General features: G+C 35.7%; 1 protein-coding gene across 8 annotated transcripts in view; it reads left to right on the top strand.

The window, feature by feature from the left end:
- Positions 1 to 16,350, top strand: part of PAM (peptidylglycine alpha-amidating monooxygenase) — a 133,937-nt gene that overhangs the window by 106,726 nt on the left and 10,861 nt on the right. For 4 of the 8 annotated variants that reach the window (XM_065661088.1, XM_065661086.1, XM_065661092.1 and 1 more), the window contains 6 exons: positions 2,379 to 2,621; positions 8,249 to 8,378; positions 13,761 to 13,877; positions 14,366 to 14,438; positions 14,992 to 15,205; positions 15,851 to 16,051. In XM_065661088.1, the coding sequence (XP_065517160.1) occupies positions 2,379 to 2,621; positions 8,249 to 8,378; positions 13,761 to 13,877; positions 14,366 to 14,438; positions 14,992 to 15,205; positions 15,851 to 16,051 (978 nt within the window). The remainder of the gene's footprint in view (positions 1 to 2,378; positions 2,622 to 8,248; positions 8,379 to 13,760; positions 13,878 to 14,365; positions 14,439 to 14,991; positions 15,206 to 15,850; positions 16,052 to 16,350) is intronic. The other 4 variants (XM_065661090.1, XM_065661091.1, XM_065661093.1 and 1 more) reach the window with 4 other exon arrangements.

Raw genomic sequence — 16,350 nt, forward strand, 5'->3', positions numbered from 1 at the left:
CTAAAAGTTTTTGCCGGGGCTTTTGTTGTTCTTAAGTTGGATAGTCCTGCTCTCTTTTCTTCTTCTGCTCCACTGAGTTCTGTCTCATAGCAGTTTCTTGCGTAGTAAGAGAAGCTGCTTTCAGACAGGTAAAAAAACTTTGTTTTTTGAAATCAATGAGCGATATCTGTTGTAGAGAGTGAGTTAATTATTCATGGCAACCATTGCACAACAGAGGTAGTATGCAATGTTTTTGGCTGAAGCAGGAAGCAATTTTTTGTTGTTGTTCAAATAGAACAAGCATATGAGCTGTGAGTTGGGGATCTGAAACCCTTCTATAAACTTCAGCTTTTCTTTTTGAGACCAATTACACAAACATTGATCAGGCTGTTGATACAGGCTTAGGAAAGAGTAAATCGGGCAAAGATCACTGAACTTGGCTTTAAAAAGGTCTGCAGTGTAAAATATCACCAAGCTTGCTGATTTAGGGAGACTTTTCACAGTTACATTAGGCAGAGCACTGCTTTTGTCATTCAGACCTCTCGATCCATGAGAGGAGTCAGCAGGCTTAGCTCATCTGCAGGTCTGCAGCCATGGATACCACCAAAACATTTGTACATATAAACTTTGTTGAATTTTTAAGATGCTGCAAAAGTATAGTTAAGGCCCATGGAGAGTACGTTAATACTGAATGTTTCCTGAGTAGGGGAAATTACAGCCATTTTTCTGTGTCAGCACCAATTCTTGGATGCTTTAAGTAGAGACTATTGAACCTGATTAATTATAAACCTTTCTCAGAACAAATATGGTTTGTACAGAACTTCTATCATACTTTTTTGATATTTGGATTTGTTCTGAAGAGGTAGTTGGATGAAGCATTCTAGCTTCACAAAGTACTTGAAGCAAGTAATTCAAATTTTTATATAGCTTAACATTTCTCTCTCTTACCTAATTTGCTTTGTTCATTTCATTGAAATTGGCTCTGTTACTTCAGTAATTATTTTTTGACAGAAGATTTCATCTGGGATATTTAATTTTCAAGGGCAAGGAATGGAATCCAAGTCAAAATCATTGAATTAGGGCTGTTTATAAACATGCCAGATCCTCTTAGGGTCATTTACAAAAGACTTAATTTCCGCTGTCCCAGGCTGCAAGTGATGGATCTGATTCTGGCTAGATTACTTTGGTGAAAGCATTACTAGTTATAGTTTTGGTTTTCTAAGAAATATTTTATATAGCCTGTCATAAAATAATGCAAACTTTTCATTATGAGTGATTTGTACTTAAATAAAAGAACACCTACTGCATTAAACCTTAAGTCATATTGGATGTCTCCATTCAAATGATTCAGTTGTATTTGAAAGAGCTGGTAATAGTTTCAGGCAGCCAAGATACTTGGTTAATAAATTCTAACAAGTTTGGTACCTGCTGATTAGCAGAGAATCCCAGGAGAGGGATATACTTATCTTCATGACATCACTTCATTTAACCCTGCAGAAAGAATCAAACATTTGACTTCATTAAAACCTGTTTGGGTGGCTCGAATATTTTGTGAAGAAATATGTGGTTCTGGAATTTGCATACCTAATGTTTGGTTGTTTGCTTTCAGCTATTGTTCTGAAATTTACTGAAAACCATGTTGGTGTCTAAGAAAGCTATAGTCATAACTGTATTGCTAACAAGTAGCTTAAGAAAATACTATTCCCTGCATTGCCAGATAATACTGTGTCTAAAGAGTTTTACGATTTGGATGAACAAGAGGGACAGGACCCAGACCAAATTAATAAATGAAAAGTTAATGGATCACTGTTACACCAGTGTGTCTTCTTTTTACAGTATGCTCTATAGAATCTGTTTACAAAGGTGAAGGTTTGTTTTCTTACAGCCTAAGCTTCTCATGTGAGGACAGATTGCAAAGAAATCTATTTTGAAATACATCATGACTGTCTATTGTTTTCTTTATAAGTTAACAAATTAGTAAAACTCTAGAATTTTTACCTCTTTGTTTTATAAAAATAAAGTAAATCTGTAGTAGCCTGGCAAATCCAGATAATTCCATCATAAACATTCTTTTACTGAAATTTGCATACTTCCATTTTTTATCTTGTTCCCAAGAACATCTGTGCAGAGGTGATGATATTTTCGTGCTAGAGTTTGAGGTAAAAGTGGATGTTTCTATGTAAATTAAAGTTGATTAGGATTTGACATTATCTTTTCGTACCAGAGACTTGGCTCATTCAATTCCCAAGTGTGAAACAATTCCCTTTTATACCACTTTTGACAAAGACTATTTGAATAACTTTGTTGCATTACACTTTGCTGAAGCTGTCAAAAATTACGCTATCTGTTATAATTGTTTTTTCCCTCCTTGCCTCTTATCTTTTCTCTTTCTTATACAGGCGATTTCTATTCACTCCTTTCCAAGCTGCTAGGAGAAAGGGAAGATGTTGTGCATGTGTATAAGCATAACCCTACAGAAAAGGCAGAATCAGATCTTGTAGCTGAGATTGCTAATGTAGTCCAAAAGAAGGACCTTGCCAGAGAGATCACAAATCATGACGAGAGGGACAGTACTAATCTTGTCAGAGACAGAATTCAGTCTGAACATGGTGAGGAAAGCTGGGAAAAAGAACATACAGGAGGTGGGTTAGGGGTTAATTTTATACAATGAAATGCAATGTAAGAGCCGTGATCCACATTAGCAAAATCTGAAGGGAATATCAATTGATGCTTGGAAATATTTTACATGACAGCTTTCCTAATTATTGAAATGTTCTCCCTCTATTTTAGAGGTATTTCAGTGGGGTTCTTTCCCTTCTGTGTGTGAAGAAAAAATGTGTACCAATGGTACAATACCAGTCCTTTTTGGGCCATAGAATATTTTTTCTACTCCCAGGAGTTTTAATTAATGGGTTTGTATCAATTGTGCTAAAAAAGGTAAGCACAGGATATATTAGACATGGGAAATGAATTAATGATTTTTTTATACAAATAACTGCTATGAAATTATCACTAGGATAATTAATGCAATTTATGAATTTTCTGATTACCTTGGTTTGTTAGATACAGGATTTAATAAAACTTATTGATGTGGTTCTAGCAGGTGTTTTTCCTCTCGTTCAGAAAGTGTGGTAGTTAATCCTGAAAAATTCTTGAGAAGTAAATTCTCTGCATATTTATTTCAATAAATTGGGCTTGGCTATCCAAATATTCTTGGATAGGCTGTTTTATCATACTAAGATTATAATTAATTCCCTTCAGGTTTCTATGACAGCAGAAGCTATGTATTGTGTTTGTTTTACTTACATTTTGGTCTCTGTGATATTGATTGTGCTTGGTCTTACTTGCTAATGTGGAAAGAAAGATAATGCAGCATGTGACGTGTATCTCATAAAAGAAGCTGGTATATATGCATGAAAGTCATTTGTATGCAAAAGCTGTAGCAGCACATGCTTGCTTTTATGGTGCAACCAGACAGTTTAATGTTTCCAAGTACTGTTGTACACAAATGCATATCATCCATTTGATTTTTATTTCAGTTCAAAATGTTAACATGTATTGTCTCCACTTATGGGAGATTCTGTCATAGTATTCAAATTCAGCAAAATTCTGGGTTTGTATTTAACAGAAAATCAAAGGTGAGGACTTCCCAACGTTATGTTGTGTTATGCTAGTTAGTAAAATGAGAGCCTGTCGAATTATTGGCAAAGGTGCAGAAACAGGTGGGATGTTGCCATGTGCCTGACATAATTGTAAATCATAAATAATTCCATAAGTGACACTGGAATTAAATGCTTGGAAAATGAATGTGTGTAACGTATCTGCAAAAACAGTTCAGGCTAAGAGCATATGGTGTATAGAGGGGAAAAAAGGCATTTCCTTTCTGTTTTAACTGGTCCAAAGGCAGGAGTCACAGTGAACTGAATAAAGGGCTTAGTTGTCACGTTGTATGGCATGAATTCTAACTACAGGAAGCGTTTGCTTGGCTACTTTAGTACCTATATATTTGTTTGGGGGAGGGTATTTATTGGTGGAGGAATAATTGATGGGCTTTCAAATGATGCAGCAAAAAGGAAAACTGAAATTATCTTAATTAGCATTGTTTGGGGTTTTTTTTATGTTTGTGATACTGCTAACTACAGAAGTTCTGAACTGCAGAAGCCCTCAGCGCCATCTTTTGGCAAAAGAACTTTTATATAAAATCTTTAAGAGCGTGTTTAGTTTCTGTTTGAGGAAGTATTTATGTATAGCAAAACCTTCCAAAATGGAATTTTCCTCTTCAGAGGAAGAAGTGGAACATAAAGTGTTTTAACATGTCTTGATTTAATAAAAACACTTGCACCCTTAATATAAATCCTTTACTCTATTGAATTAAAAAAAATTTCAGTATTTCTTAGGACAGGACTCTGATTTGCTGTTAAATTTATTTCATTTAACTGTTTTAAAATACTGAAATTAAAATAGCTTAATATTTTTAGTCATACAAATATTCCAATTTTAAACATGTAAGACCTGAAATAGCAAGTAACCAATATGTTAAGTAAGGTTGTTCTAAGCGTTCCAACCTTTTACTCCTGCTCTTCCTTCACTGTTGTTACCTTGCTACCATGAGACTGATCACTGTTCAACATCACTGCAACCAGTACAATTGTACCTCCTAATTAAGGCATACAGTGCAATTCTTCAGTTTTTAAAACTCCTTTCTGCAGGAGTTTTATCAAGATTTAAATGACTGCTCGGATGGCAGAGACTAAACACAGTATGACTAAAATTTGTAATGCTAAAAGCTAGCAAGAGCTTAGAGGGATTTCTGCACAGTGAATTGCAGTTTTGCCAATAAATAAGGCTTTATTCTTTCACTTGTGGAGAGATTAGAGGCTGATTTGCACGTTCTAAATCTGTGTAATTCTTTATAGTTCTACTGATGAAGGAATTACTCTAAATCACAAGGTAGATTTGTTTAGAAATCTCATATACAGTGAAACAAATTATTATATATATACTTTAACTAAGATATTTTAATGGGGAAAAGTAATTTTCTTTGGTGTCTTGCATAACTGTTCCATGGACCACTTAGTTTTGTAGGTAATTAATAATCACTCTTAGATAAATAAAGTGAAATTTAGTACATTTTTGTAAGAAGCTAGTTGCCTTGAGGTAAACCTGTACTAAAGTAATTTTAGTGTGAAACTTGCAAAGGGAAAAGAAAAGATAACAATAATAAACCAGTTTTGAAAAGTGTTAGAAAATCTAACGGTTGTGTAGGGACTGGAGTTCTTGTGATAGACTGTATTTCACTGTCCATTCATTGTATTGGTCTGATCTATCAGAATTCTTTTAGTCCTTCAAGGATATTGTTATGGTTTAAGCCCAGCCAGTAGCTCAGAACTCTTGCTCACTCGCCCCCCTTCTTCCTTCCTGCTACCCTTTGGGCAGAATAGGGAGGAGAATCAAAAGAATGTAACTCCCACAGGCTGAGATACGAACAGTCCGGTAACTAAGGTATAACACAAAACCAATACTGCTACCACCAATAATAATAATGATAAGGGAAATAACAAGGGGAGAGAATATAAAACTAGAAGGGGAAGGGAAAAACAACAATAAACACAAGTGCTGCACAATACAGTTGCTCACTATCTGTGTACCCATACCTAGCCCAACCTGAGCAATGATCTGGGCCTTCAGGGTAACTCCCCCCAGTTTCTATACTGGGCATGACATGCTGTGGTATGGAATACACCTTTGGCTAGGTCAGGTCAGGTGCCCTGTCTCTGCTTCTTCCTGGCTTCTTGTGCCCCTCCTAACTGGCAGAGCATGAGAGACTGAAAAGACGTTGATCAGGGTAAGTGCTACTGAGCAACAACTAAAACATGGGTGTGTTAGCAGCACTGTTCTCAGGCTAAAGTTGAAACATAGCACCGCACCAGCTACTGAGAGTGAGAAAAAGACCTGTTACAGCTGAATCCAGGACACATATACATTTTGTATTTATAGTACATGCCTTTTGAGAGACTGAATTTTTAGAGGCCAAAATTTAGGCTTTCTGTGTTTAGCCTTTTAATTTTTCTAGCTCTTTTATGAACAAGCTAACAGGCCAAGTGGCACTCTTAAGATTAAATGTATACAGGTTTTCTGCAAGTTAACTTAAGACTGATCGAGATGAGCGAGTGGGAAAGCAGACACTGGATTTCCGTCCCTTTATTCCTTTCAGAACCTTAATGTCCATGAATATACCTGGTACCGCACCTGTTGTGACCAATTGAACTGTACAAAAGTATTAACATGTACAGTCTTTTTCTTAACAGCTTTTTGTTTACCTTGGAACTTAAAAAAATTGCTACAGAGTAGATTCCTTGGTTTAGAGGTTTCTGATTACTGTAGTGGATTCACTGCAGTTGGCAGTCTTAGGTTTGTGGGGTTTTGTTAGCCTAAACAGTTTCTCTATCACCTACTGTAGCTATGGTATCTAAAACTACAAAGGTGAAGTATCTCCTAGCCTGTGGTAGGTTTTCAGTGCTGGTTTTATTTTTCCCCTGTGTAGACTGTAGAAATGGTTTCCCCCCTGACCCCATCCTTGCTGTTATTCCTCAGACTACATCTCTTCCAAGTGAAGTGGAAGTGGTAGGGAAGATGCTTATCTAAACAGCTATGTTGACCTGAAGATTTTCGACATTGTTTCCCATTTCATCTTTCCTTTCATCAGAAGATCACTTCCAGCTAAACCCTCTCAAACTCCCTGGGTGCTGTGTGTTGAGGTCTGTGATCTGCCTTGTTTCTGAGCACTAATACCCCGGCTCTTTGTGAATGACATGCATTTCACCTGGCTGGATGGCACCCTAACGATAACAGCAAAACACACAAACTTTGGGTGAACTGCAAGCTGCAAAGTGCAGCATGATGCTGCCAAACATATCAAATGCTAGTGAAACAGCTCCATTTTCATGTAACTGCAAAGAAATTGCTTTCTGGTCACCTTCAGCCTGACTTTGTGTGCTCTCATACAAAGTCTGCGCTTCAGAAATACGTGACTTGTGCTGAACAGATTAATTTCTGAAAAGGAAGAGTGATGGATTTCCTAACATGTAGAAGGCATTTTAGGATCTGTTTTTTTTCTTTCATCAGAATTAGTGACATTTGCCTCGCCAGTATATTTTTTTATTTTGGGGAATATTGTTCCATTGTTTCTTAATACTGCCAGAGCAACCCAGATCAACCTCTTCCAAATAGTATCTTAGCAGTCTATTTATGAGAAATTAATGCTCATAGCCAACGCTCCACAACCTTTTCCGATGTAGGGCTTTTTTTGCCTTTAATCAGTGTAAGTCTACTTTTACATAAAACAGGGGTTAAAGTAAAGGTCTTTTTATGGTTTTGATTTTAATCTTTAAGTTGAAACTAAATTTGTCTCCATTCAGGACTTTTATGATTTAAGAAAAACACAAAATTAACTGACTTTTTAGCAGTGGTTCACTTGCTAAATCCTATGCTGTTAATTTAGTGTGAAAATCACATTTGTGTTATTCAAAGACTGTCCAGTATTTATTCTTGTAAAAAGTGTGCTACAGCATAAACAATGACAAATATTCTGGTTTTCTTCATCGTTCATCAAATTTAGACATCTATTTCATGTTCATGCCTATAATGCTTGGATTAGGATATGAACAATATCCAGAACTAGTGCATACATTGGCCATAAGAAATGTCATAAGCAAATTTCACAGAATTACTTTTACATTTGTTTCTCATTGCTGGTTTTCTTCCTTCCCTGATTTTTTTTTTTAGTGTTACAAGCTTTTTCTTTTTTTTTTTAAAGTCGGGAATCAACCACTTCTGATATATAGTTGGTTTAGTGATTCAGTTTTTGTTATGCATTTTCTAATAAAACACTGTTTCAATTTGCCTGCTGATTTTGGATAGTAGTTGTATATTTCTGTAATCTTTTGGTGTAGAAATTATACACAATATCTAAAACTTCTGGAATAAGTGTGCCTGTATCCTTACAAGATGAAAAAAAGAATGGAGTCAAAAGCAGTTTTGAGGTTTCTGTCATCTTGTATGTAGCAGGATGCCCGTGCTTGTGCATGCTTTACTATAATAAAACTATGTTTGGAATTAAATTGCAATTCATTAACGGAAATAACGCGTGTAAGAAAATATCCATATAATTCCCAACAGCCTGTACCAAATGCCAGTTAGCCATGCATTTAAAACCAGTTTTATTTATAAATATGCTGCATGAATGTCTGTCTTTTGGTTTTTTGGTCAGATTTTCACATAGAAGAAGCTGTGGAGTGGCCTGGGTTAGACCTCAAACTTGGCCAAGTTGCTGGGTTGGCTCTGGATGCTGAAAATAACCTAGTTATCTTCCACAGAGGTGACCATGTTTGGGATGAAAAGTAAGTAGATATTCTGCCAACTGGCATGCTAGAATGTCAGATTTGTGTTTGTATATCTTCTCAAGACAAGACAGATTTAAATTCTCTTCCCATTGAAAATTCTATTCTTTGGCTGAAAGTGCTTTTGGCAGACTCAGAAGGGAAGTGGGGACTGACAGTTCAAGATGATGGGGTTACTAGGTCTTCAGACAGTAAGAATGTGTCTCCAGAGAAAAAGAACATAGAACATTAGGGCCTTAAACTGTATGGCCATGTTCATGTGATATTCACCAAGATTCATTATCCCTACTTCTCTGTGTGTTTTATCAGGACTAATTAGCCTGGGAGAATGATGGTATGATATAATACTATTAGCACCTGGGTTCATGAAAAGCTAGCTGTTAACATGTATTGTCTCCACTTATGTTTTCATTTGTTTTACTGTTTGCATCCGGTGAACAAGATTAGATTGTAACAAGGCACTCTGTAAAAACAGGCTTTGTTCTACTCAACTGATAAAATTTACTACAGTTAGTGTCACTCAAAACAAGCAAACAGAAGTCCAAACTTTATAATGGACATTTTTGTAGTGTTTGTAAAGTAATATACTTTGAAGTATATTATTTTAAGAAGATAGCATTCCAAATAAAGCATAGTGTCCTTATTTGTATAGTGTCCTTATGTCTTAGAGCGTAAAAATAATATGTCCAACTGTTTAGATAGGCACTTCGGAAGAAAATCCATGAAATTGTAACAGAATGCTGGGAGGAAATAGTAGTCTGTAACAGAATATTATGTAGTACTCTTTTTAAATGTGCCTTTTCCATCTTCTTTCTAAGTGTTCTCCATATATATAACCATAAGGCTAAAGAGTAGGGTTTTTTTCAACTCTGATGAATTCACTTTAAGATAGCATAGTTTCTGAAGATTAGAAAGGGCAGCTTTCTCAACTTTATGATAACGAATTATGCTTATAATACTGTTTTATGAAGCAAAGTAAGTTCATTGGGTTTTAACTTCATACAGCAGGTAAGGCAATTATTTATGTCTCAAGCATTACATCAGTGAGCTCTCCAGCTCAGGTATATAAATAGAGAGTACAAAATTGGGAAGGATGACACATACTGCAACTTGAATTACTCAAGCTTCAAGTAAATATTGATATTGATTGGGGTGTTTTTCATCCTCCTATGCGTGAACATAAGTGCTGTTCTTCATGTCATTAAAGAAAGAAAATATATTTTAAAATAGGCTGGTAGGTGTATTTGTTTCTTCTGAAATGCGTATTTTTGAGTGTCTGACAACGGAGGTATACTAACAGCTGGAGTTTGAGACCAAGCAGTATTTGGAGAGTCTATAGATTTTAAACAAAACACAACAAAAATAACAGTCCTTAAAGTAAATATTATGTGAGCAGAATGATTCGGCCATATCAATAGGCAGATTGAACTTCAGCTTTCTTATGGTTTGGGTGCAGAAGAACATCAGAGCTCTCATCTGGACTTCGGAAATCCGCATACCTACCAGCTGTGCTGGGAAACACTACAGGTTCACTTAACTCAGCTCTGTCCTTGGCAGTAGCCATTGTTCACACTCTTGAGTACTTCTAACATGTGATTATCAGACTTGCCAGAAAAATGCTGTATCTTCTTAGTAATGTTGATATGCACGTCAGTCCTGTGTGGGAGGTTGCCATATTTGCCATCATGTGGGGACTGAAGTTGGAACAATGTGAAACTGTATATATGATCAGAAGTATTTAGGTCCAGATATGTAACCAAGATGTAAAATGAGCTGCTGTTAACTGAAGCTGGTTATGGGCCTTCCATAAAGATAACTACACATGATATATTAATTCATTTCAGAGGGGTTTTGTACACCAGTTTTGTGGGGTGTTTTTAATTCCTATGGAGGATGGTTAATCAATACATAGAAAAGCTACTGTTGACAGAAACCCTTTATATTAGGTAGGCTAAAACTTTCTTAGTCCTGTTTGTGTGCAGTATGTGACTTTAAAACAATGTATTTGGAAAACATGCCTGTGGATAAGGTGTTGTTCCATATCTTGTGGTACAGAGGAGGCGCACACAGAGGTGTGCTCAGACAATCAGCCTTTCCTTTTTTTATCTTTGAGTACGTAATTGGCATATGAAGTACTCTGGGGACCCTTTCATGGATTGTGCTGAAAAGGAAGGAGTATATGTGTGCTCATTTTTCAGTTAAAAGGAATAAAAAAATTAAAGATTTGATAGGTAATTATTGTGACTATTATGTGGTGGGGGGATAATACGTTATCAGACTTTTAAGTTAACATTTATCATTAGCTGCAAACACACAGTTAATTGAGTATAATATTCCTTACCAAATCATAAATGTGATGAATCAATCAAGCACCTGAAAGCCCAGAATTTATTTTCCCGGTTTCAGTGCTTCACCAGCATCATATAGATACAATTAAACAAAAATTATCATGCTGTTAGGCAATGCGCAAATGTTTCCAATGCATTATTAATGTATGCCTTAAAAGCTGGATCTTCATTCAACTAAATGCATCTGGATGAATGGTCTGTGCTCTTTTATAAGGCAACTTCAGTCTGCTTTAGAACACAAAAGCAGCTCTGCAGTGACAGGCCGCAGCTTTCCAATGGCTGTAGCATTCCTTCTGTGCTTGATTCAAAAAGAAAATAAATCCTTGTAAATAAGTCAGGTTCTTCTAACACATTGGCTCCTCAATTTCAGAACAATCTGCTATGTGCAGAATGCGCTGTTCAGAATGAAAAAGTTACAACTATTCAGCTATATAAGTAATGTATCAGTTGGAAGATAGTTTGCATTTTGTGACAAAAAAACTGTATACTATTTATGCAATTTGTAAAAGATAGAATACAGAATATAAACTGTGTTCTTGTGGCTGCCTTCTTAGCAAGCTAGGCAGGTTCATTTAGGCTGAGCACAGTACCACAATGGTGATGGATATTCGTAAAGAATAGTGCTCAGGGTTGTGCCTTCAGGGGTTATGCGATCAGGTGGTCTGTCTGAATTTATTATGTAGCCCACCAGAAGGTCATTAGATTTAGCAATAAATTGTATTAGTGTGAATTAGCCAGCTGAGAAGTAGAAGAATAGCTGTGAAATTACATTGGGGTTTGCAATTAGAAGTAGTGACGCATGCAGTTTATTTGTCCTTCGATATCAAACTAATATAAAACTTTGATTTTAGTTGTCTTTCGATATTAAACTGCAGGACCTACTAGAAAACAATGCTGCAGAGCAAAGTGACATACTATAGTAATGTGTCCAGTTACTTTGTTTGGGTTTTGGTCTTTCTTCTTCTAAGCTAACAGTTGGCATAGTTTGTTGTTCTCATTTGTCCTCCTTTATCAGTTGAAGCAAAGGGACATTGATTACTTGGGAAATTGGTCTCAAGTGCTGGGAAGGAAATTGTGTGATTCTGTAGCATGCCAGTCTTTCTCCTAGAAAAGGAAGTTTGAGAGGGAGAAGGTGCATGGAAAATAACTCACATAGACACATTTCAAAGTTCACTGTGCTTCCTTGGCATAAAATACCATACAATCTCTTACTTACGCTAAAAGCACTCAGCTCCCTGAAGTGCCAGATAGTTGTTAACAGGGAATACTTAGAAATCTGGATGGCACTGGTAGTAAGAACCAAAATCATAATAAGGAAAGCCAACTATTTTTTTTTTAAGTTGACTAGATAGTTTTTCAGAGATGCAATCTTGATTTGTGGTTGGTTGGTTGTTTTTTTTTGCACAATACCTACTGATACTAAGAGTCTTTTCTGTGATTAGCTGTGCTGATTAATAATAATATTAGTAATAACATCAGTTCAGTCTGCCCAGTGTTGGTTCTCCAGTTCCGGTCATCCATACCTAGAGCAAGTCTTTAAGAGTATTAGGCTCCTTTTTAAATGAAACTGTTTAAAACCAAAGAGCTTGTCACGAATGGTTACTGTCAGTAATGATAAAGAATAAAAAAACACCTACTGAACCATGGTCAAAAAGAAGATACACATCAGTAGCACATTTTGTGCCTCTATATCTGCGTCTCCCTACAGCATCATGACAGAGTTTTTAGGAGGACTAAGTAGAGAGTTTTCTAGTAGCTATCCCCTTGTGCTTGATCATTCACAGTCATTACCGGTTTCTGTCAAATATTAAATAAACACTCACGGATAGTTACCATACATAATGGCAATAGCTAAATATTATTTTTTAATCATAGCCCATGCAGAAACTTAAACACATCCCATTATCGATTTTTCTGGTTATATATGAAGCCAGTATTGCTTTTCCACATTGAAAATTCTAAACGTATAAATATTTAATCTTACGCAGAGGAGAGGCTGCTGGGACTGTACAATATAAAGTTTTAATAGCTTCATCCATAGTCTTCTCTGTGACTATAAAGTATGTTCTTGTTTACTGAGTTGCATCAACCATAGCTGTATTTCTCTTGGGATTAACAAATGGATTTAAAAATACAAAGTGGGAGTGCGGGGTTTTACTTACATTCTCACATTTTTCATCCACAGTGAAACACCATTTTCTAACATTTAGACTTACATTTTGTTCAAAATATTTTACAGTCTATTTACCTTCACTAAATGTTGAACCTGTATTTCAACAGGTCAGAGTAATAGCCAGCTTCCCCAGAGGGGTACAGACAACCGTATTTTTATTCTTTGTTAAACGTATGATATTTTATGCCTAGTAAATGTCTTCTGGACAATTAATCTTGGTTCTTAACGTCTGAATGTTTAAATGTTGCTTATTTTAATGTATTCCACATACACTTAAAATTGAGTGTGGAGTTGTGGGGTAGAGGAGAAACACATCATATCCAATAGTCTCCTGGCAAGCATTCTCTGAAAAGAATAAGAACCTTAAGACCTGAATCTTTAGTAAGCTTTAGCAAAATATTAAATTGTGTTTGGGGAAAAAAGAAAAAAAAGAAAGGCAAACATGCACAGACTGGCTTAGACAGTGCAGAGTATACTTGTTTTTACTGGCAATTATGCCCTGGTAAATAGATGTATTTTTACTTAGGCTACATTATTTGAATCCCCATTTCTGATTTGCCATGGCAAAGAAGATTAGAAAAATAGTTTTTTGCTTGCTGACTTTAGGATTATCTTAATTGTTGTTGCGTTGATTTGGTGCTCCTTTAGTTTGGAAATCATAACCTCAGTAGGAAATGCAGACACCTAACACTAACTCTTACAATCATACAGTAATGCAATAAGGCTTATTTAAAGAAAAAAAAAAGAAGGCAATAACCCCACAGTAGAATTAAACTACAGAACTTGGCTTTAAGTTACGTCTGAACTATTTCTCAGTGTAACCTTCTAATGGTAGCTTTCTGTTCCAATATTTTTGTGTAGTTCTTTTGACAACACATTTGTTTATCAACAAAGAGGACTTGGACCAATTGAACAGAACACAATTCTTGTCCTGCATCCAAGTAATGCAAAACTGCTTCATTCCTTGGGCAAAAGCCTGTAAGTTACGTTTGCTTTTATTAATCAAACTAACATTTCTGTGTATTTTACTCCATAAATGTCCCCAAAGCCATTTTCACGTTTTATATTACATCATGTGACTGTAGTCTCTGAGTTTATTAAATTAATTATTACAAAATCAACAACAAATAAACGTAATTTGCCGTCTTTCCATCTGTGTTTTCTAGCAATTCATACAATTTCATCTGCCAGAGAAATAAAAATAGAGAGCTCATGAGTATTATATGTTGTCTTTAAGAAACCAAATACTAGCCTGAGTGAAATTCCAGAAATTAACTGAATTTCATAGTTGAAATTCTCTTGTCAAGAAAATTCTATTCTGTAAAGTTATCTTTTTCATTAAATACTACAAGTTGTTAGTATGTACAGTATTTGTTGACCTGTAGATAAAAATTGAAATCTTCACACCTACATCACTCTTCCTGAAAGATGTTTTTAACTTGATTCTTCTACATTTATGCTTGCAGATTTTATTTGCCGCATGGTTTGAGCATAGATAAAAATGGTAACTACTGGGTCACTGATGTAGCTCTCCATCAGGTATGTTTATGTTAGCTTTAATAGTAGGATCACAATATTTTGCCAAAAAATGTTTTTGTTTTCCTAGAGACTTGACACAAATTATTTATCTAGGCCTGTTAAGATAAACATTAAGAATATGCCTACAAAATGCCAACCCGTGTGGCCTTCATGGAATATAGTTGTGTTGAAATATTTACTAAATAGTCATAGTAAAATAATGTACATTTGGAAATTAAAGTATCTGGTTTGAAACATTGATTCTTTTGAGAAATAACAGATTTTTCTGCTACATCTTTGCTTATCAAGTCTCTGTACTTAAATCCAAAATGTGAAACTAACTCAATTTGCTGTAATCACAGGAAATTTATACTTAGGCAGAAATTTCCTAGAACTGAGGCTATTGAAAAACTAGTAATGGGTGTCATAGTCAATATATGCAGATTATGTTTGATATATAAATGTATTTTATACACAGTAATAGATATTTTCCCATAGACAGTCATCCCTCTTATATTTCACCTTCTATAATGGAAACCTCTTCTCTCTTCCTCTTGACTGAAAAAAAAAAAAGGTTTTCAAACTGGGACCAGATAAGAAAGAACCGTTACTGACCTTAGGAGTCGCTTTGCAGCCAGGCAGTGACAAAAGTCATTTCTGTCAACCAACTGATGTGGCCGTGGATCCAAACACCGGCAGCATTTATGTTTCTGATGGCTACTGTAACAGTCGAATCATTCAGTTTTCTCCGAATGGACTATACGTGATGCAGTGGGGAGAAGGTACAGGTCGGAGCTCGTGGTACTGCTGTTATCGTGATCTCATCATGAACCATGAGATCGCTGATGTTACTGTTACTTTTATTTATACACATGTGTTAATGAAATAGCTTTCAATACCTCGGCTTAGTCACTGCATTCCAATTTTCTCTCTTCTATTCATACAGGTACTTGTAGTAGTTATGTATTCACTAACGATAAAAAATGGGAATTTGTTAGCATGCTTTCAGTACAAGTATTGGTATGTCCTATCTTATCAAGAAAATAGCCTGACCTTCACAAAAAAACTTCTTTTCTTAAACACTTGATCAATAATATAAGCCTTTACAATTTTTCCAAGATTTATGCCATGATCCCATCTAATTTAATTTTTATGAGTAATTACATTTCAGTCTGACCCAGATTTATGTATCAAGCATTAAACTACTCCAAATATTGCAGGGAAATAGTGAATTCTGAATTCATAAATCCAGGATTTACCATGATTACCACAATTTACCTGTGTAAATGAGTAGAACTGCTAGAAGAAGAGAGCAAACTGGTTTTATTCTTTTCACAATATTATATCGCATTATGTGACATATTGCTTTTTCTAAGCAAAACAGATAGTGTCAGTGAGTACTTTAACACAAACCTTGATATTTTATTTTGCAGAGACTTCTTTAGGCAGAGCCAAACCTGGACAGTTCCATATCCCTCACAGCTTAGCCCTGATCCCCGACTTCAGTCAGCTGTGTGTTGCCGACAGGGAAAACGGTCAAATTCAGTGCTTCAGGTTAGAGACTGGGGAGTTCGTAAGAGAGATCAAGCACAAATCATTTGGAAGAGAGTTGTTTGCAGTTTCCTATGTTCCAGGTAATCTTTTTTCCTGTTCTCCAGATTTCAAGTAGTTGCTTTATGCCAGTGTATCGCAGTACAGTATTACTTCATACAGAGTGCATCATGTTATCTTAGGACACATATTTATTCTCTTTCAAGGTAGAGCTGATGTGATGGAAAATTTGAGAGCTGCCCTGTTTTCCTGCTTCTGAGATGAAGGAAGCTTGTATATAATCTCTGCTTCTGAGAAAGGATTGATTAGACTCTCTAAATATTATGTCAACAATTGGAAGATCTTTTTTGCTTCTTAGTGACTGCACAGTCAATACTTTGTT

Source organism: Lathamus discolor, chromosome Z, assembly GCF_037157495.1.
Source record: "Lathamus discolor isolate bLatDis1 chromosome Z, bLatDis1.hap1, whole genome shotgun sequence".
In the NCBI taxonomy this organism is placed as follows: Eukaryota; Metazoa; Chordata; class Aves; order Psittaciformes; family Psittacidae; genus Lathamus; species Lathamus discolor.